The 23,462-nt window shown below is 37.3% G+C and overlaps 1 protein-coding gene across 9 annotated transcripts in view; it reads left to right on the plus strand.

Annotated features, from left to right (window-relative positions):
- Positions 1–23,462, plus strand: part of LOC127652976 (RNA binding protein fox-1 homolog 1-like) — a 393,043-nt gene that overhangs the window by 170,056 nt on the left and 199,525 nt on the right. For 3 of the 9 annotated variants that reach the window (XM_052139435.1, XM_052139428.1, XM_052139429.1), the window contains exon 1: positions 19,406–19,766. The exons of 5 other annotated variants lie outside the window; for them this stretch is intronic. In XM_052139435.1, the coding sequence (XP_051995395.1) occupies positions 19,668–19,766 (99 nt within the window). In that variant the 5' untranslated portion in view covers positions 19,406–19,667. Of the gene's footprint in view, positions 1–19,405; positions 19,767–19,907; positions 20,060–23,462 lie in introns of those variants that run through there. One more of the 9 variants, XM_052139439.1, reaches the window with a different exon arrangement.

The raw sequence follows: 23,462 nt of genomic DNA on the forward strand, positions 1-23,462 counted from the left end.
AGAGTGAGATGTAAAGAGGATCTGTATTGACATTTTTACAAATGAAACAAGCTATAGACTTTTATTCTTAGCTCGTTTTGAGTTAGCATTATGATCAAATAAAAATAATTGAGAGTTTGTTGAGGTAAAGCTGCAGTATATTTTCACTAACAGTCACTTTTTTTCCCAAAAATATTAATCTAATCTAACATCAATCTAATCACAATTATTGTCATTAGAATATCAATACGGTCTAATGAGTTAAAATATTGCATACTTTGAAATATTGATCCCCTGACTAGTCAGGGAGAATAGCATCGCATATAGTAATGACCTCTGCTCTTTCCCATTGCTGCATATTTGCTTCAATATTAGCAAAATTCTGCTGACAGTAAGGAAGCTGTGATGGAGGCTAAAAGTTTATAGACACTACAACTGTGGCGCACACACATTCTCAGCATAGATTGCGTCAGCTCTCTCTCCCCAGTATCCCGCATGCTTAGCGCCTCACACACACACAGACAGACATACACACATACCATTTGCTAGGAAACTTTGGAAGCAATGGGGAACATCATTAGCTCACTGGAAAGCCCGGCAAAGATTGAATAGGCGAGCAGAAAGGGTGTTGTGTTAAATAGTCCAAATGGAAAAGGCGATGCCCACGGGGAGTGTTGCTCCACCTCTCAGTCTATTGACGTGCAGAGAAAAGGGATGGCACTAGGGAACAACAGAGAATAGGCCATATCTCAGCGCAGCCCTCTGCTTGGAGCCTGTAACATTACCAGTCAATTTATCTTAACAAAACACTATTCAAATGACTACGCCTGATGGATTTGTGTGACTGAGTTTTCATCATAATGTCATCTAATCTTTTTTTCATTCACACGTATTTTTCCGGCCCAAAAACGTATTTTATATCTGCCTTATATCACTAAATACCTACCTTTTCTTTCATTTAGTAGACATAAGTAGCCCGACATAGAATCTGCACACTTTTATCACACATTTTATGTACTGATTGTGATGAAAAATGTGGAATGCGAAATGGATTTAAAATACAGTGGGGTCCAAAAGTCTGAAACCACATTGGAAATCTGGGATCTAAAATATAATTTAAACCTAGAAATAGAAATAACATTTTAAGATTGAAAAAAAAATAATGTATGACTTAAAGTGAATAAGAAATATTTAAGATTCTGCACTATTTATTAACTAAATTAATAAGTAAATGTGTGACTTTAACTGCTAAATCCTTTTTACAAAGGGACAGATTTCCTTGTAGGATTTTCCACTGTAGTGCACAAGATACTCTTTGGAACATTTTCAAATCATGCTGGGAAAACATGGATCATCAGGTTTTGCACAAACTTGTGGATTCCATGCCAGCTTGAGTGCATGTTGTTATTAAAGCAAAAAGAGGGACATGCCAAATACTACAAACTATTTAAGAAATTTAAGTTTTTCAGTCAAATTGTTATGCAGGTAATATAATTTGTTATGAAAAACGATATTGCAAATTTACGGAACCCTGAACTGCTAGGAAAAGAAAAAAAAAGTGTCTTAGTGCCTTCCTGAGCCTATTGCTAACAATTAGTGTGTGGTACAAACCACTATCAGTAAGTACAAAATATTATCCTAGCAAGGTGACAGAATATCTGTGGTTCTTTATCTGTTGATTTTTAAGGGTCCAAGCACCGAAGGTGCAGGAACCCTATTGTATTTGTTCTGATTTTCTTATTATTTTTCTTCTTATTAGTGGTTCAATTCCGAAGGGCTGAAACCCTGTTGTAACTATAAGGATTTTTATTTTTTATTCTGTCCTAAAACTGATCATGCAGACCAAATCGTAAGTCGTAGAGAGCTGAAACTTTGAGAGAAGGTAGTCCCCCAGAGTACTACAGCTGTCTAAGTTTCGGCCCGATCGGTCTCAAGGTGGAGCTATAGTGATCATGTTTACGTTTTGACCCATAGCTCTTAAACTGTTTGTTGAACACTCAAGTGTCTTACATCATTGGATTACTTAGCTCAAGAGGAATTTGCATAATCTGAAACATTTTGAACTCCTCCTAGGCCGTATGTCTACAATGAACCCTCCTGACAAAAAGTTATCAAAGGAATTTTGATTTGTCGAAGCATTGCAAAGATAAGACAACAAATTGGTCAACATGAAATCTGAATGGCTGACTGTTACAAAACTTGAGATATTTGTAGACAGTGTCAGAATGAGGCTGTGTACCACGTTTTATGAAAATCGGTCACAATGTGGCGCTATAACAAGGACGTTTATGTTTTCTTAACTTTTTATAACTCTTTTTTTGGCTGTATTTCCCACAAAAATTGGTGTGTCTCTTCTATGAACCCTCCTGACAAAATTGTATAAGTTTTTTCACCTTGCAATATAGGGCAATTTGTATCATTTGCCATGCACTGGATTATTTCTGTCAATTTTGATTGTTTTGGTTATTTCTTCACATGTGCTTGGACCCCGATATTTAGATTTACAGTTATAGTATTATAGAATGACAATAATGTTTTGCAAATCTTAATAAAAAAGGATATAATTTTAGACAGCCTTCTAATACATGAAATCCCACAATTAAATTAACCCCAGGTTGCATGTGTGTTCATGTGCAGCCTCTTGATGAGGAAAAAAAGAAACAGGGAAAACTAAATTAAAGAAAAAAATCAGAGAAAGAAATATACAGAGATAAAATAATTTCAGAGAAATAAAATCTGAGAGGAAACGCATTAAGGGGACACAAATTAGGACAATGTTTTTTCACCTTGCAACTTAGGGCATCCATACAAATTAGAAAAAGTCTAAATTGAAAGCATTTTCACATACTTTTAGACTCCACTATATGTTAAATTGTGTTAAGTTGCCGAAATATCTAAATAACAAACATGTAAGAAGGTGGAAATATAAAACTTTCCAATTGACGTTGGTTGCAGATCAAATGCAGACTTTGACATTAGTTAATAAATAGATATTTGTACAGTATTTGAAAGTATTTTGATTGTAATTACAGCCATTTGGATCCAAAACACATTATTCTTTCATGCCATTGATTGGCATGTTCTTAGTTTTGAGTGTTTTGTGAAAGCTAACGATCTTTGGTGTGTCCACCCTGCTGCTAGCAGTGGCATATGAGTGTGAAGTGCAGAGAAGAATAGCAGGTGGGGCATGCGCATAGATAAGCAGCATCTCTGCATTGTTATAGTGGGACCTACAGAAACAGAATAGCAAACACATACTGTGTGTTGCGCTGTAAATAATTTAGTAGGAAGCTGTCCACCGCTTTTGCTTGTTCGGCTTGCTGACAGCCATGTTTAATAATAATCTTATTTACTGACCCCAGAACATATAAAGTATAGCTTTAGCAAAGACCTGGACATTAAAATCATCAGTAGAATAAAAGTTTGCTTTGTGCAGTGTTGTGTTTGTGTTCAAATTTGAACTTAAAAATCAAATGCACTGCACCTTAATCTTGAGGCCAACAACTCAGGTTTTTACAGTTTGGCACTCTTTGCTCAATCTTTAAATTTAGGAATAAACAAGTACTCAGAGTTCAAAGTAAAACTAATACTGTAATGGGCCTCTCCAATGATATTAGCATTGCATGTATTGGGACCTCTGTCTTTTAAAAGACAAATTTGTCTTCTATGAAAAAAGATTGTGACCAAAAAGACTGTGAGACTATGAATTTATTTTCCCTAAGAAATGGACAGGTGTATTAATCAGAATTATGGGAACAGTTGATAGGCATAGAATATAACTTTGATCCATAAAGACGAGTTGACATTTTTACACACCAGACTCATAATTTATTAAAGAAATGTTAAATTTAACATAAGTCCATTATATGAATAAAACTAAATAAGTTATTATATCAATATCTAATTTCTAACCTTATATCATTTTCATTGCCATGCATATCCCATGAATTATTTCTCAAAGGACAAAATATTCCTTTGGAGTCAGAATGAATCCTTAGGATTACATTTAAAATATTTGTATTTCACTCTGTGTAAGATGGAGAACTCGGGATGACAAGGACATTTCACAATTTTGCAAGGTCTTTCATTCAAATTGAGTGAACCTTTAAGCTAACATTGTGAACAGAACTTGAAAAATAAATATAATTTAAAATGTAAGTCACACAGTTTTGAATGCTAGACTCATTTTTGTCAACAATAAAAACTGCATTTGGAAACTTGCATGAACAGATTTCAAGCAAAATAAATTTGCTTGAAATTGTATTGCTGGCCAATAAAGGCAGAGCGCTTTTTAGTGGTGACATTATAGACCTGACTTAACAGTTGCTGACCATGACAGTCAACATACAGTGCCAAAAAACCTTGTGTGTGTGTGTATATATATATATATATATATATATATATATATATATATATATATATAATTGCCAAAACATTTTAGAGTTTTTTCCTATATCCTCAATATGACTTTTCATCTTGTTAAACATTTGTAATATCCCTTTAACTGAAAAAGTACTATTCCATCAGTATGACAATATCAAAATATCAAATTGACACACTCATGTATGTTAACTCTCAATCTTTCACTGTGCAATGGCTGTCTTTAGGTCTCTATTTCAATCCAGTTAATTTCAAACCTGTAACAAAGCTGCATATTTACTTTGCATGACATGAAATGGTCTTGAAAACCTGTATATAAAAAAAGCACTTTTCATAAATATTAAATTACCTTTAGTTCAGTCAGGAAACTCTATGGCACAAGCTGATAGGTTCTTACAAAGTAATATCAGTAGCCAATCAACTCATTCTAATTCAACTACGTCAAACATTTAAACAAGCCTTACCTCGTGTTACCGGCAAGCTGGACTTACTGCACAAGATATGAGAGTTTTACCCTTGTTTACCCTCCTCCCCCCCAGCATCACTTGTCTACATCTGCTTCTTGGGATCTCATGCATGTTTTGTTCAGCCACAGCAGCATGTGTTGCATGCTTGTTGTAGCATGTCTGTGTATGTCTTAGCAGTAGCAAGTCTTTGAATTTGCTCTGCAGCAGTAGTTGCAGCAGCGGCAGAAGCGCAAGCAGATCTAGTCTGCCAAGACCAAACCTACTAACTGCCAAGACCAAACCTACTTACTGCCATAATCATTAATTAAAATATTTTAATAATTCATTCTGTGAGTTGTCATGACTGAACTACATTCAGATTCTAACAGTCTCCATGCTGTGTTAAAATCAGTTTGTTGGATATTATCATAATTAAAGACATTTCTGTTGTTTTTGAAAAGGTTTTAGCCATTTTAATTTAGCCTCAGTCTCTTTTTTTTAATTATCTGTAAATGTAAGTAAGTATGTGTGGACACAATTAATTTAAGAGTATTAGACACTATGTCTGTTGCATGTTACCATGTGATGTTTCCCGTAATGGAACTGAGGCACTGATGTAGACCAAAAGGAGAAAGTGAGGGAATGATGGACATGACAGTGTCTATTAATTGTAATATGAATTATAGCAGTCCTCTTTTTAAGCTACAGGTCACCATGTGCACATCTGATCTTGTCAGACACAGAGACTCATTTCCATTAAGTGTGGCCCGCACACAAGACTGTGGTGAACAAAGGTTTAAATCCATTTAACTTCTCAGCTCTATTTTAGAAACAGCAATTCCAGCTCCGTCATGAGCCAAGCAGAATGACAGAAAACACTGCCTATCTGAATTAAAGATAATAAAGATCATTCTGTGGCTACAAGCAATAGACTGTGATGATCTCCTCCATTCTGTCTTGTCTTTTTTTTGCCATGAGAGAACATTGTGTTAGAGCAATTAATGAATGTCTCAATTTAGACCTATGTTCTGCTACCCTTGGGCATTTATTTCCAAAGTTTGTGTTTAATCCCGAATCTCAACCATGATGCTTGTGACAGGTAATTTCCGTAATGCTGCTGACAGAGATGGATTACATGGAGGCCTATTTGATCCTATGCTTTTGTGTGCCAGTGATAAGACCAGGTAAGGGTTATCTTAGTATGAGTGCTGGCACGGTACAGCTACCTAATAAGTCCCGGGATAATACAGTGTGTGCATTGAGGGAGCAGTCGTCTGACGACAAGAGCAGTAGCTTCTCCTGAATAGAAAGAAAGGAAGCATGCAAAGAAAAGAATAAACAAGCTTGGGTTGCATGTATTGGTCAGAACAACACTGGAAATATGCAATGGCTGCGTGTGAAACCTTAAAGGGATAGTTTTCCCAAAAATGAATATCTCTCATCATTTACTCAGCTTCATGCCATCCTAGATGTGTATGACTTACTTTCTTCTGCTGAACACAAACAAAGATTTTTAGAAGAATATTTCAGCTCTATAGGTCCTTACAATGCAAGTGAATGAGTACCAACATTTTGAAGTTTTAAAAAGCACATAAAGGCAGCAGAAAAGTAAATGATACAACTTCAGTGGTTAAATCTTCAGAAGCGATATGATGGGTGTGGGTGTGAAACAGATAAATATTGATGTCCTTTTTCTATAAATTCTCCTTCCTTCACAGTAGGTGACCATATTCGCATAGAATTTGAATCACAACAAACAAAAGAAGAAGAATGTGAAAGTAAAAGTTGAGATTGATAGTAAAAAAGGACTTAAATATTGATCTATTTCTTACCCACACTTATCATATCGCTTCAGAAAACATATTAAACCACTGGAGTCTTATGGATGTTTATGTTGCCTTTGTGTCAAAATTTTGGTCACCATTCACTTGCATTGTATGGACCAACAGAGCTGAGATATGCTTCTAAAAATCTTCATTTTTGTTAAGCAGAAGAAAGTAATACTCATCTGATGGCATTAGGGTGAGGAAATGATGAGAGAATTTTTATTTTTGGGTGAACTATTCCCATAAGAATGCTGCGTTGGCAGGCAGTATGCTATGGAAGTAGGAAGGCATCAACGCATGTCCAAATCCAATGCTTCATGTGGTTGGTTTTTGAAGGCAGCATGGCTGTGTCCTTTTCTGGCTTTGATGACTTGTGCGTGCGATTCGGGAATTGATGGCAATAATTAAAATGGTGTTTAGAGTGTTTAAAAGAAGCAAATTAATTGATAATTATCCATTTTTCAAATGTATTTATTTTTTGGTCCAACTTATGATTCCATTTCTACTGAGAAATAAGCATTTGTAGTTTTCTGAACGACAAGTGGACTTGTGCTGGAATATGTCATTTCTCTGCTAATAGCATCACCAAATCGGAATTGCACAAATAATTATTGGTTTTATAAAGGTTTCTGAAAAACTCTGTTAGGTTAGCTGGGGTTTGGCTGCTACCAAAGACTTCTCCTAGCAACCCAATTGATAAACAATGCTGCAATGCTAGCATTAGTGCAACAGGTGTACTATTATTAAAAGAGAGTAAAATTGACCATGTTTTGTATACCTGTCTCTGCAAACATTTGAAAAACAAGTTTTAATATAATGTAATGTAGAAACTTTGACTAATTTATCTATATTATTTAATGAAATGTAATGTTTTACACTTAATTTATATCTCCCTGGGTGCCGACATGTTTGTGTGATGTCACACACCTGCATCTCAGCGAAGTCAGTGTTTAATATTTCTGCATTCATTTCTGAGTTGGAAATCTGACTTCAAGTCGGGTTCCATTGCACTTTTCCAAGTTGGAAGTTGGAAAATCTGACTTTCTGAGTTGAATGGAATTCAGCATTAGATCCATCTGATTGACTGGGATGATGTCTAGGTATTCGCTTTTCTTTTAAATTGGAATCTGTGATGGAACTGTTGGAATATTAATGCTTTTCTGAGTCGTTTAGCAATTATGGAGCTAAGGCAAAGCAACATGAGTCCCATTGTGGACCTCCTGTAGTGTTCTATCATCTCTGTGGTGCATTTAATAATTGGTACTCATTTTCATTCCTGCCACCCTAGTAGTTCAGCAGCTGGGTAATTACTGCAAGGCAGCTTTAAGACTATGCATGTCAGAGCATAGTGTGTATGTGTGTGTGTATATGTGTGTGTGTGTGTGTGTGCGTTCCTCAACATGTTTGCCAAATAGTTTTACCCTTTGCTTCTCATGTAACTTTTCACATTGCTCTCAAAACTACATTTCACAATTAATTTAGTAACACCTGGCATTATTTGTAACACACAGTATTGTGTTACATCACATAAATATAAGAATGGCATCCCTCAAGAAAATGCTGGCACTCAAGAAGTGAATTTATCTCTGTCCAAGAGGAGCTTGATCCCATTTGCCCCAGACAACAGAGGGCTGAAATTTGTGGTCAAGGCCTAAATAAGATAGGGACATGATGTCCAGGTGTAATCTATGGGGCACTAGTTCAACTTTTGCTCATTGTGCATGGCTTGAATAAGCTCTTCTCAGAATCAGACTTAAACTTCTATATATGCAGCATGGGAACAGGGGGATGTTTCTTATACACCAGGATGCACTGTGGGAAGACTGCAAGCTGGTGGAGGGAGTGAGATGCTCTGGGCAATGTTCTGCTGAAACACTGGGTCCGGCCATTCATGTGGATGTCAACGTGTCACCTACCTAAACATCGTTGCAGACCAGGTACACCCCTTCATAGCAATGGTATTCCCCGATGGCAGTCACCTCTTTCAGCAGGATAATGCCACACTGCACACATGATATGGGAATGGTTTGAGGAACATGATGAAGAGTTCATGGTGTTGCCCTGGCCTCCAAATTCCCTAGATCTCAATACCATTTAACATATGTGGGACGTGCTGGACCAACAAGTTTAATCCACGGCGTGTATATTAATTTAATTACAAAACAAAAATTTTATTTAAAAAAAAAAAAAGGTTTTTGACATGAATGTCTTGGACCGAATAATTAAGAAAATAAGTCACTAAGTGCCCAGCATATTGATGGGAACTCCTTCAATACTGTTTAAAAAGCATCCCAGGGTGATTCCTCAAGAAGCTGGTTGATAAAATGCCAAGAGTACATTTCTGCAAAATCTAAGCAAAGGGTGACTACTTTGAAGATGCTAAAATATAACATAGTTTTGATTTATTTTGGATTTTGTTTTTGTCACAACATAATTCACATATTTCCATTTCTATAATGTATATAATGTATTAATAATAATAAATAATGAGTATGTGACCCTAAACGTATAATATATATATATATATATATATATATATATATATATATATATATATATTAGTACAAACACTAGTTTTTGTAACTAGTTGTCACGATTCACTGTTGTCTTTTGTTTTTGTGCTTTTATGTTGAAGTTTAGTTTAGTTCCTGTTTGGTTTTTGTAGTCCTTTGTAGTTTCTTTTTATGATTGGTGTTCCCCTGATTGTTCTCCTTCCCTGATTGTTCCCCCAGGTGTCCCTCATTCCCTTGTTTGTTCCTTTTTGTATTTAAACCCTGGTTGTCTGTTCATTCTTGGTCGGTCGTTCTGTAACGATGTGGACGAAGACAGAGGCAGACGACGAGGAGGTGGGATCCAAGTGCAGTTCTTTATTTAAATCAAAGTGCAAGTAAACAGACAGGAACAAAAGAAACTACCACGATGGGTAAACAAAAACTTAAACACGAACACATTTAAGGGCACACGAAACGGGAAAACATGACTGAAATGAACACGGGAAGACAGGCAACGGGGAAAACATCAAAACAGTTGAAAACATCCAGAACATTAACATGCAATGAAAACAATGACCGACAGAGAATGAACAGACAACCAGTGTTTAAATACAAAAAGGAACAAACAAGGGAATGAGGGACACCTGGGGGAACAATCAGGGAAGGAGAACAATCAGGGGAACACCAATCATAAAAAGAAACTACAAAGGACTACAAAAACCAAACAGGAAACAGGAACTAAACTTCAACATAAAAGCACAAAAACAAAAGACAACAGTGAATCGTGACACTAGTAAGGTAATTTAAGATCATATACTGTGATTGGACATCAATACATTTTTCACCTTTCTTTTTGCTAATGGATTTTGAGTGTCTTTTAGTAAGTATCACTATGTTAACATGCTTGGTGTAAGGCAAAATCTAGCAGAAATATATTTGGAACTAGATTGCTTCAGTCAGTGGTTGATGTCCGTAATGCTATGCATCAAAATTTCATTCTGTCAAATCTCATAAAACTGAAGCCATATTTTGCTGGTATGTTTGCCTGTACACACAAAAAATAACAGAAGAAACCGTACCATCTGTCTTCCTTTTACCAAGACAGACTGGCTCAGGAGTTCAGCGTAAACATCAGACATTTTGATATAATTTGACAGCTGCTGGGTTAGCTGGCATTTGAATTACAGGTGCCATGGCGAGTTGGTTTGAGCTGAGGGTGTATGAATGAGCAGGGTGTGTCTCAAAGCATCAGCTGATGATTACAGGGAGTGGTCTCTAGAGACAAGTATTCCTGCGATTGTTCCCTACCTCACGCTGCCTCTTAAATGATGGTGAGTCCCACCGGAGGGCCTTCGCTCTTTTGCAATCTACATAAGGAAGTGGGAAGCTAATTAATGATATGCTAATGGCTTCAACACGACGTCCCTTTGCAAGACTTTCTCGATATTGATGTACTCGGACCGGCATTATTTTACACTGTGGAAAAAGATGTTGGTGTAACTAAATCACTTAAAAATGCTTCTTTTGTTTTTGAGACTATAGCCTTTTTAAAAAACAATCAAATAGGGAAAAAAGCAGAGCCTTTTGTTTATTTTGATTGAATGTTTTTATTAAAGGGGCACTTTTTTTTTTCTAAAAAAAAGTTTTACGTATAAAATAATGAATAGTAATCATGTAACATGAGGTGAAGACTCCAGTGTCATCAGAAGCTAATAAAAGCTGTTTTATTTTACATAGAGCTGGTTGCATCATGGGGGCCACCATGTTAAGATACATAACATGACTAGCCAAATACTACCTGTAGGGAGAGGTATTATCAGACACATTTGCTTTCAGAATGGCATCGGTAACTGCAAATGACTGTTTTAAAAGAGTGATGCTGCATCGACACTGCTAGATGTCAGTTTGCAGTTGCACGTCCAAGATGACTGCTTTATCAGCCAGCAAAACATAAACAAAAAATTACTGAGTGCACCTTTAAAACTGCACTTTTTAAAAAAAAAAATCCATTCACTAATTATATAATATTCACATAAAGGTACAAACATGCAAATCCATGCAGCAACCCTTTTACATAATTTATCTCACAGGTGGAAAGGTTTTTCATTACTGGTGTGAATCTTCCTTTATGCCATGTGTCTTTTTGGGATTTTTTGTGGTTTGCTCAAATCAAGACAGTGCTAAGCTCAGCGGCACAGGAATTTCAGAGCTCCACATATTAAGCCATTAATTAATGTACTCCTGTCCATGCGTCTCAGCCGGATCCGTGGTGGAGGAGGCCTGCACGTCAGGTCTGATGGATCGTGATCCTTCAGCTCTGAGGCTTTTCCTGTTGGTCGGTGCTGAACCGTTACTGCATGTGACAGCCCCTGGTCCTGTCAGAACGAATCGGCCCCTCCTCACAGGCTCTGCAGCAAAGGAAAGTGACACATTAATGGAAGCTAAAGCACTCTAATGGCAGTGCCTGGTGAAAGCACGGGGAAGACATCCACAGCGTTTGCCCCAGCTCTCTGAGATGTCGCTCCGAATCGCCGTCTGGGCATAAAGAGCACCCACCCTCGCCCAGCCCTGTCCACAACCCTACCTCTGTCCCTCTTTGTAGAAACATCCTTCTCATCCACAGCTTTGCCACAATGCTTAGTCCGCTCTCTATCATTCTTTTTTTATATTGCCAGTATATCTGGTCTGGACCTTTGGGGTTTTGATTATGAGCCGAAGAACTAATTGGTAGAAAAACATTTCAGCATCCCACAAACATCTAATTAGCACGCTACCAATGGCCTCCGTCTTTTCTGAGTTTTTGTATTCTACAGTATTTAAAGAATATTCAGTTTCCATGGTTTTCTTATATAGGCATAGTGGTGGTAAAAAAAGGGAAGAAACTAGAAAAAGAAGCAAAGGAACTGATTATTTTACATTTAGTTTCCACAGAGGTGATTAACAGTGAGATGGGATTTTTTTTTTTTTTTTTGCCAATTAAAAAGACAGTAAAGTCTTAATGCGTCGAAATGAGCACAGATCATTAGCTGCTGTCAAGCCAGAGCCGGGGGTGGACAGCTAGCATCTCTGCGGCTTCTTCTCTAGGTAACCAGCTGTGTGGAGGTGCTAAGGATCGCTTGGCTCGTCCCACCCAGTAATCAATTTGCAGGCCCCTAGCACAGACAGCAGTGGAGTAACAAACGACTCGCATTTCTGTTGCATCCAGACGCACACACTCATGTGCTAATGAAAGGCAGTCTCAGCTGCCATGCAATCTGCCTGCACTCCTCATTGCCCCTGAAGTCCCCGATGCATTGGGCCCATTGTCTCTGCGCCACAGTATTTTTGCCAGAGCCCCATCTGTTTCCATAATTACTGTCATGTAAACTGACTTTTCCAAATTGTGCAATGTGCAAAGTAAAAGAGTGGCAAGGAATCTCTGATTAGCCTCCAGGCGCTGATCGTCATCAATGCAGCCGTCTGCGTTTGGAAAAGTGTCACATATCGGGAGATAGTTTGAATTCCTGTGCAGACTGTGACTATGCAGACATGTCAGTCTGTCTCCCACCACCGAGTCAGCCTGCCGTGGCTTTGTGCCCTGCCACAGTCCCGCTGGCTGCTATTTCCAGCCTCGAATCTCAAAAATCTATCACTCCTATTCAGTTACAGTGTTTTTATTTTATTTTCCTATTGGAAATGATTGGGGAAGTTGCTTGCATTCTCCTGCACCTGGGAGAAACAAGCAATACTATTTACAATGAGTCTCACCCATCATTGCCCAAATGTCTGGCTCATCAGTCCCACTCAGCCCTGCAAGATAATGGCTGATTTTCTGTACAAAACCCATCACACTGTGGCTGAGAATGTTAGCCATCAAACTGACTTAGGATTAACATTAACCAAGCTGGGATGGTAATGAAAAATAACACTAACAATGACCAAACCGGCTCCCTGCAATCCACCTCCATGTGACTTCATCAATCTTCCCTCCACGTTCGGCACCTGCCGCAGTCCTGTCAACTTCCTGACACGGGGTGGAGGCAGCCAGTCCTTCCTTATTAGGCTGTCAGAGATGGTGATGCTCACATTGGGTGTGCAGGCTGAAATAGAGCCCGGGCCTGTAGCTCAGCACCCTGCAACTGAAATACACCCAACCTGATCCTAAATGACAATGTGGCAAGCACTGTCACAGCTCATTTACTCAGACACATAGAGGGATCTAAACATGCCAAAAAGTTGCGTTGCACCTCACGAAGCTGCTGTTGTTTGCTGCAAATATCTAAAGAGTGTATTTTTTTTTTCATGTCATATGTGTGTATACTTTTCTAAATTCTCAATGGTTTGTTATCTTTTTTTTGGTGTTTTACTCTCTAACAGGGACAACAAAAACGCAGGGCGTACGTGCTAGCACATTGTTTAGCAAGACACATATCTCCATCTTTGACTTTGGTTCTCTGTTGTCGTGTGTTTGAGAGCATGCTGTCTCATTAATAATTCAAATAACATAATGGAAACAACCAACCATACCCTTTAACAGGAGAGTCAATTTGTTGTTGTATGTTGTTGTAGCGTTCTTGTTTTAGAAACAGAATTCATGGGGAGGGATTTGTATTCTTGTTTGTCATATCTAACTGATAACGCCACAGCTGAATACTGAGTGTATATTGAAAATGAGCAACAGAAGAGCAAAATAAGTAATACGGATTAGCCACTGACAACAGGGTTTTTTTTCTCTTCAGGTGCATGTGTAGGCCTTTCTCATTAGCGTTGTCATGTTCTGTGGCACACAATAACATTTATTATACATAGCTCACTTCTTCTGTCAGTTACTGCAGCTATTAAAAATGGTCAGTGAAATTAAATCTAAACAGTAAAGGATGTAAATAACCATAAACTCTAATTTCCAGCTCAGAGTCTGAGATTACATTTTCTTCTCACCTTAAATGCTTTCTTCCTTATTCTGGGTTGGTTTCTATTATTGTTACCCTATTATATAAAAGCATAGAGTGAAGAAAACATTTAACTGTGCTAATACTCTATATTTAGGTCCATCTAAGTAGAATAAGTCCAAGTTTCTATTCAAAGTAGAATATTATTGTGCATAATTCATCAGTGCATGTTATTCTGAGGAAAATAATAATTGCTTTCATAAGCTTTCATTAAATTGTAATATCTTTCTCCACCTTTGAAATTACTTTTCTTTTTTTTTTTCTTTTTTGCTGATGTAATCAAGGCTGCGTGGGTGGTGAGAAATAATATTAACCAATAATATCATAGCCTACTCTGCGCAATTTAAACAAATCCCAATAGATAGAATCAAGTCCCGCGAAATATGCTGTTTCACTAGGAAATACATCACATTATGGAACTTGTTAATGCAATTTCATGTTGTTGTTTTTTTTTTGTTTTGTTTTTTTTTTATGTGAAATTTGAAAATACAGAATTTTAGAACCGAGGTAGAACAAACTGTTATCTAAGCTAATACGCTAATAACTTCAGCAGTCTTTCAGCATGGGTAAAATCGAAGTATTTGCTTATTTTATTATTAACAGAAATAGGATGTCTGTGATGCTTTAAACAATAGGCTGTTCTCCAGTGTAACTGCAAAAATCAAAAGAGGAATGGTCGATAAATTTGTCAATATGTCACTGTTTTAAGATTATTGTATCAGCCAAAAACTGTTCCCACTTGGCCGGTTAACAGATGCATAAACTCTCCATTGTCAATCAATATGCACAATTTGTCTTCAAATACTTTTTTTGTGAATTTCAAGGAATGTTTTATATATATACACACACACACACACACACACACACACACACACACACACATATACACACACACACATATATGTGTGTATGTACTCCCTGGCAGCCAAAAGTTTGGAATAATGTTCAGATTTTGCCGTTTCAGAAGGAAATTGGTACTTTAATTCATGAAAGTGGCATTCAACTGATCACAAAGTATAGTCAGGACATTACTGATGTAAAAAAAACTGCAGCATCACTATTTGAAAAAAGTGATTTTTTTTTTTTTTAATCAAATCTAGACAGGCCCCATTTCCAGTAACCATCACTCCAACACCTTATACTTGAGTAATCATGCTAAATTGCTAATTTGGTACAAGAAAATCACATGCATTTATATCAAACACAGTTGAAAGCTATTTGGTTTGTTAAATTAAGCTTAACATTGTCTTTGTGTTTGTTTTTGAGTTGCCACAGTATGCAATAGACTGACATGTCTTGAGGTCAATATTAGGTCAAAAAAAGAAACAGCTTTCTCTAGAAACTTCTAAATCAGATATTGTTTTCAGGAATGAAGGCTATACCATGCTTGAAATTGCCAAAAAACTGAAGATTTCATACAAAGGTGTACACTACAGTCTTCAAAGACAAAGGACAACTTGCTCCAACAAGGACGAAAAGAGATGTACCATCTCAGAAAGGCCAGATGTACAACTAAACAAGAGAATAAGTACATCAGAGTCTCTAGTTGAGAAACAGATGCCTCACATGTCCTCAGCTGACAGCTTCATTGAATTCTACCCACTCAACACCAGTTTCATGTACAACAGTAAAGAGAAGACTCAGGGGTTCATGCTAGGGTTGGGCAATGTCCCCTAAATTGGCAGTTGACGATGTTGACAGTAAAACATCGCGATGGACGATGATATCGTCGGTGGGGTGGGGTGGGATGGGGCGGGGGGGGGGCGTAGCGGGATTATATAATTTCATATAATTTTCAAAAATTATATTTAAAATGATAATTTCGTTATTTTACTAACCCAACTAATGACTCGTCGGCGCTTTATCAGTAGGTTGCACGACACGTGAAGCATTTTTTTTTTTTTTAGCTTTCACTTAAGAAGAGTTGTGCACTTTTTATTTTAATATATCTCTTTACATAAATACTATTTTCCACTTAAAAACTATAATTTCGTTATTTTACTCACTGATGAGCAAAAGGTTGAGGCAGAAATGACCATGTACCTGCAGGAAATGGCCATTGATGGGGAAGAGGACCCGCTGACTTGGTGAAAACGAACGACAAAATGTTTCCGTTCATGGCAAGATTAGCACGGAAATATCTGTGCATATGTGCTACCAGTACTCCATCTGAGCGGGTCTTCAGCACAGCGGGTAGTGTAGTTACTCCAATCCGCAGCTTATTAAAACCAGATAAAGTGAATATGTTGGTATTTCTGGCCAGAAACATCGAAATTTAAACCTGGTCTATGGTGAAAGATATTAGACTTCTTTACACATTTTTCGCCATCCGTTGTGGAGCTATTCGATTTTGCATATTATTTTTTTAAACGTTCATTTGTGTAGTTCATATGACCACTTTACAATATTTCAATAACATAATTTATTTTGTAGCCTGTGCTGAAGTTAATTGTGCTGCTAATTATAAGTGAAATGTTTAAGGCCGATTTTCGGTCTGAGTGTTGTTCCCATTTCATTTGTTGTTCTTCTATGTTTTAATAAATGTGTGTTATTCATATTCACCTTGTTTCTTTCATTTGATTTGACATTATGGATTTATGGCCAAGGACATTTTTCTTTAAAAGTATTAACCAGACAAAAGTTATTTGACGTTCGCTGGTCTGGGTTTATCTTAAACTGCCGCTTCAGTGTATACAAGAGCTATGTGACAATGAGCAAGATTTTCTGAGACACTACAACTACTAATAATTAATTAATAAAGGCTATTTTCTTGTAGCCTACAACATAAAATATTTTAATCTAAATGTACAGTGTAAGACATGTAAAAAAAAAGACAAGAAGCTAACAATGTCAAGATCAATATTTGTGTAGCCTGCCTGACACGGTATTTTCACAGACTAACACGTCACGTCTCTGGCATAAACTACAGTATTTAAAATAGCATTTAGGTTAACTATAGAAGAGACTTGGATTAGTGAGTCACACTAGCAAGACTCGCAAAAGGGGGCGTGGCATCACGATGGTGGCTCTACATCGTGATGTTGGTCAGCCATCACGATGGACGATGATATCGTCCATCGGCACAACCCTAGTTCATGCCTAATGGGAAGAGGTGCAAAGAAAAAGCAACTTCTGAAACAGAAAAACAAAAAAGAAAAGGTTAGAGTTGGCAAAGAAAGACACAGACATTGGACAACAGATACTTGGAAAAGAGTGTTACTGATCTTAACCCCACTGAGCTTTTGTGGGATCAGCTAGACTGTAAGATGTGTGAGAATTGCCCGACAAGACAGCCACATCTATGGCAAGTGCTAAAGGAAACGTGTGGGGTGAAATGTCACCTGAGTATGTGGACAAACTGACAGCTAGAATGCCAAGGATCTGCAAAGCTGTCATTGATGCCCGTGGAGGAAATTTTTTGAAGAGAACCTTTTATTCAAATTGTAATTGTAATTTTTCTTGTCCTGACTATATATTGTGATCAGTTGTATGCCAGTTTGGTGAATAAAAGTACCAATTTCTTTCCTTAAGAGCAAAATCTGTAAATTATTCCAAACTTTTGGCCACCAGTGTATGTGTATGTGTGTTTATATATATATATATATATATATATATATATATATATATATATATATAATATGCACATTATATTGGCAGTCAGCCACTGAAGAAGAGCTTTACATCCAGGTTGCTTCCGTTCACCCTCACTCTCTCCCTCTCTGCCCATCACAGACAGGCCAATAACACAATGTACACAAGAAATCTGAGAGTGAGGCATCACTGACAAACAAAGAGATAAACGAGGTTTCTCTCTCAATATGCAGTCCCTGCTTATTTATTCAGTAAAACCAAAGACAACAGACACACTGTAAAGGGCAGCCATGCCTCACACATGTCAAAGGCACAGTGACATGCAGAGAAATAAACACTACTATCTGCAATGAAACGCGAAGAGAATGCTCTTTTGTTTCTTTATAAGCACAAAAAAAGATGCACTGGTGAATGGTGCAGCTAATATATTGTAATCAGAAACATTAAGACAGGGGGAGAAAAGAAACCGTAGGAATGCGGTGAAGAAAGTCTGAAGAGATGGTGAGGACATGTCTATGGGTGGAGGGGGGAGGGGGGAGACAGTCTTGCATTGAGGCTATGAGTGGGGTGGAGAAGGAGAGAGTAAAATGGAGCAAAGCAGTCTGCTGCCCTCTCCATAATACATGTGTCCCTGCTCCAAAGAAGACAGTTTTAATTACGGACCCTTTTTAAGTAACAAGGATATGGAATCTTGCTATGGATTTGCGAGTGACCATGAGTTGTAAAGCACTAGAAAGAGGGAGGGGGAAAAAGATAGGTGAGATTAAAGAAAAAGAACATGAATAATTCAAATAATTTTCCCCCTGCTGTATATCTTTGCAGTTTGCGCTCAGACCTTGGTCGGCTCATCTGTTGAATTTCAGTTGTATTTAACAGCTGTTAATGAATCTATAATAAAAGCCTCGCTGCTGATAGGGAGGTGAGGCCAGAGTGAATATAAGAGAAGCTCATGGAACAATAAGTGCAAACATTTGTGTGGTTTAGTGAATTACAGTATTTAGTGCCTCACATTTGCCCTGTACATGTGAATGTTCTTTTATGACTCAGATAAGCAAATAAAACTGATATTTGTATGTCTTACGCCCTTATATGTCTCTCTTTCGGTCTGCTTAACCTTGGAGTGAGGCTTCCTCTTCAGTTTTAATATGTAGTAATATGACTTATCCAAAATAATTTTTTCTAATTGTTGTTGCATTTTAAAAGGTGGTATATTTCTTCAGTCTCAAACTGACAATACAAATGCATGCCATATTTTTTTGAGTGCTAATAATTTTTAAGAGTGCTAAAAGCATTAGCCTATGTAAACTTTATATAATGAGCATTATATTGGACAGGTCGTACTTACCGCACACTATTTAAATGGCATATAGATGTAATTGCAGTTTGTTTACGTGCTGAGATGTATCTAAATAGCCATACTGTAGGTTAAGTTGTGCGCGCACCATTTACGTGGCGCGTGCAGAGATTTCATAATAATACATTATCGGGACGATTCAGTTTCATGCAAAAGAAAAAAAATTTGAGATTCCCCACCACACCCCGGTTAAAAATGAATGTGTGATTTAGGACTGTCTCCCGCCCCGCATCTCTTTCCCCCTCCGAGATTCAGATGCTGCTCAATGAAACAGACGGTGCGCGCGGACGCGTCTGACAGCAACTGGAAAACAGACGCACGCGGCGCTCAACTTGAATACGTTCAGTCATCAATTCTCTTACCTCTTTCCCACGGCTCCGTTTATTTAGAAGACCAGAGAGCGGGAACACGGGCTGACTATAGTTCGGTGTGTGATTACAAGGGCTTCGCTGAGAAAGAAAAGAAAAACACCCAGTAGTGTAAAAAAAAAGCGCTATATAAATATAACATTCACTCATTCACACGCGCGTGTTGTGTACATTCTCTTCACACACACTCCGCGCGGTGCTTCGAAGCATTATAACCGAAACCGGTCCAGCTCAAGCAGTCTCAACAAACGCGTGAAACTCGACGGACAGGACAGGACGGAACAAGCGGACAAATCAAACACGATGCAGCATCCCTTGACGGGCGGAACGTGCGTAGCCCTGCCGAACGTGGACATGTGTCCGCAGCTCTCCTGTGCCTTGACTTTCATGTACTTACAGCAGGTGAGTGAGTGCGCCACAGTCCCACTCTGAACCCGCGAAACGCGGCGTGTGTTTGCGTGGGTGTGTGCACGAGTGTAAGTGGACAGTCAGTTTGTTAAGAGAGGGATTTTTTTCGTGGCTGTGTTGTTGTGCAACCTTTACGAATTATCTGTGTATATTTAGGATACTACTTTTTATTTAATAATCTGCGATGTCTTCTCTTTTTTAATAAGCTTTAAAAGTAGTTTATAAATAACCTCACATCCTAATCTTGTTTAAAAGAGCGTGAGCTGATTTTTCACTTCTCGGGAGAGGTAAAATACTACATTTCGTTTGCTTTTGCTGGGTGATGAATAATTCTGCTGACTCTTCGAACTTGTCTACATGATATCCCCATGTGCTCAGCATATTGTGTGTGTATGTTGTCTTGAGCATGTTCTGTGTTGTTTGTTTTTAATTCTAATTGTAGAGATTCCTCTATGCTTGTTAATAATTATACGTAGTAGGCTACATCATAATCACTTATTAGATATTATTTAAATTATTTTCACCATTAACCTGGATCGTACTCGAAAATGTAAAAAAAAAAAAACAACAAAAAAAGTAGACTTCTAAAAAGCATTAATCTGCTCCAGTTTTGTGGAGTCTTTAATGTTAGTCCCCTGGGCATCATTTCATCCCCTGATTGTCTGATACACACTTGATTGTCAACAGTGCCTTTTCCAAACAGTGAATCAGCTCCTAGAGTGATGACAATTCAAGGGGATTTATCAAATCAAAAGGTAATCTATGGTATTGATCAGTCATCAGGTCCTTGTGCCAGTGCATGTCTTTCTCCAGACTTGACGTGACGGAGATCAGTGATCTCATTTAACTTTCATCTGTCGTATCGAGCCACCATTAACCTTCAGTGACACCTCTAACCTTTGTCTTATCCAGTAGAAATTGCATTCCATGTCACTTTAATTGCAAATGCATCTGAGTGATAAATGTATATTTTTTTCTAACAAAGAGACAGCTTTCATTACTCCAATTAAGGCAGAATGTGTCAGTCCTTCATTTCTATTTGAGTGCAAATACTACAATAAATGTATGAGACCCATGTAGTCACATTGCGTTGTATATGAGGATTTCTGTATTATTATTGTTATTGTTTAACTTTTTTTGTTGATGTTTTTTTATTGCTGGTTTTTGTTTATATTAAGTAGTTTTGTGCAGGGCAATACAGGGGCTTATTCAGGGCATTTTTTGGGGGGGGTGGGCAGGGCATCCTATAAACATTATGATTGAGTTACATTTATATTATATTTATTTTTTGATTCTCAAAAGTACCTGAACAATCATGTGTGTGTGTGTGTGCGTGCATGTGCGCGTGTGTGTGTGCTTGTTTGTGTGCTTGTGTGCGTGTGTTGAGTGAACTGGGAATCTGGGTCTTTGAGACTATTTATAGCTGAGATGCAAGACATTTTGAATACATCTCACTACAGCTGGGGACTCATTCAGGACTATGCACAGGCAATGTTACTATGCTTTATTTTTTCTCTATGTTCTTTCTTTACATGTGGATCATGTGTATATACTGTAGCATGCTTAACAGTGTTCTCTAGGAATACCTTGCATTTTCTTTTAAGTTGGTGTGGTTAAGGAATGTATACATCTCTTAAAGGCAAATGGCAAGCCTAAAAATGTCTAACCAGTATGACTTTTTTTCTTTTGTGTAACACAAAAAGAGATGATTGGCAGAATGCTAGCCTCAGTCACCATTCACTTTCAATGAAAGTGAAGAGACTGTCATTCTGCTTTTTATGCTCCATGGAAGAAAGGAAATATTATGGGTTTGAAACTACAATCGACTGAATTTTCATTTTTGGGTGAACTATACTATTAAGGGACGTTTACATGCATTGGCTTCATTATTTGTATCAATGTAAACTAATTACTCTTATTATATTAGACCATCTCTTGAAGACAAATGACATTTTAACGTTGAACTTATAGTCATTTAATTAATTGCTTCTATTAAAAGTCACTTCAGTGGCTGCATGAAAAGCATACATTATCTCTTGTTAAATGCATGATTTTACCAGCACATTTTAGCAATATTATATGTATGTTTGCGTTCACCCTCAGGACTTGGGTGTTTTTTACAGTGTTTGTTGCAGGGCAGGTTTAAGCAGCTGCCATTTAGACCTTACCTGACCCTTTAATGCCGTAGGCATCTTGCACCCGTTCCTATCTCCCTCCTGCCCAGGACCCTGGCCTGACCTGGAGTGGGTGGTGTGGGAGGTGTGGTCGCCTGGACTTCACGGCTAAAATCAATCCGCTCTCTCCTTGGCCCATAGTCACATGGCTATAGCTATCTTTCAGCAGATCTGTACATCCCCAATCTCTCTCTCTCTCTCTCTCTCTCTCTCTCTCTCCCTCCCATCTGTGCTGACTATGCGCAACTGCTCCTCTCTCCTTGCTTTCCATTACATCTGCTCAGTGCTGTTCATTTATTTAAGTACCCAGCACACCCATACACCATCACATTTCCTGGACACTTCTGCCTTTCTCTGGTTATTTCTCAAAATGCTTGTTAATCAAAGGAAATAATAAAATAAAAAGGGCGAGGCAGGCCGGGTGACGTTGAGTAGTAGGGTATTTTTTTAATTGTTTGATGCAAAATTAAATTCAACCAATTTTGTTGCTGGTCTGTCTATTTTATTTATATATGATTATGATTTATTTATTTAATTGCATCATAGCATTGCATTTTTTTACCTTATACTGTACCTTTAAAAACATATTGTATTTGAGTAGTTGACATTAAATATTTTGATAATGTTGGTATGATGTACTCCACCTAAACTATTTTGAACAGTCTTTGATTATTATTATTATTCATGCAGGTTTTACCTCATATTAATTGAGACTATATGGACTATTTGTACTTATATATAGTAACAAAAATATAATTTGTCACAATGCAGGACCATTTAAAAAGTGAAGACACAAAATGTGATTAAAAAATGATGAAAAGAATGAAATTGTGACCAGTTACAAAAGTCACATTTGTTTATAGATTCATGTCAACTTTAACCTTTAATCATGATGTTGATTAAAAAGAAAATGTCAATGATTGTACTGTACAGATATTGTACTTATTTAAAAGGAAAACGTTTCTCAATTTAAAGATTTGTTTTTATTTATTGATTTTATGGTTATTCTATTCTATTTAACATTTGTTGTTTATTTTTCCCCTCATTAAAAGTAGTGTACTGTTTTTAATTTTAAAGAGAGATATTTTGCCCAAAATCTTATATCAATTGCAATTCCCTTTAAAAGTATCTTAAATGTCACAAATTAATTAGAGGTTATTAAGAGCTCAGTCTTCAAAGTGAAACTGCTGTTTCAACAGAAGCTCTCTTTAGGGCAAATATGCAGAGAATGAGATATGCATGTTCAAACAAAGACATTGACTTTAACACTTATCTTTCATTAGAAAAGATTCCAGTGTTTGTTTGTGTTTTTATGTGTTTGTTTGAAATGCTTAAATCAAGATGCATTAAAAGATAAAGAAATTTTAATGTGTATTGTTCTCATGGGTTTGAAATCTAAATCCTTGGCTCTTTTGTTTAGTGCTTCATTTATTATATCCTTTTTTGCATCTAGCAGCACTCAGTGAGTCGCTGAAATGAGAGATTGGTCATGTCATCAGGTTCTGATGAGTTTTCA

The sequence above is a fragment of the Xyrauchen texanus genome, chromosome 12, assembly GCF_025860055.1.
Source record: "Xyrauchen texanus isolate HMW12.3.18 chromosome 12, RBS_HiC_50CHRs, whole genome shotgun sequence".
Classification (NCBI taxonomy): domain Eukaryota; kingdom Metazoa; phylum Chordata; class Actinopteri; order Cypriniformes; family Catostomidae; genus Xyrauchen; species Xyrauchen texanus.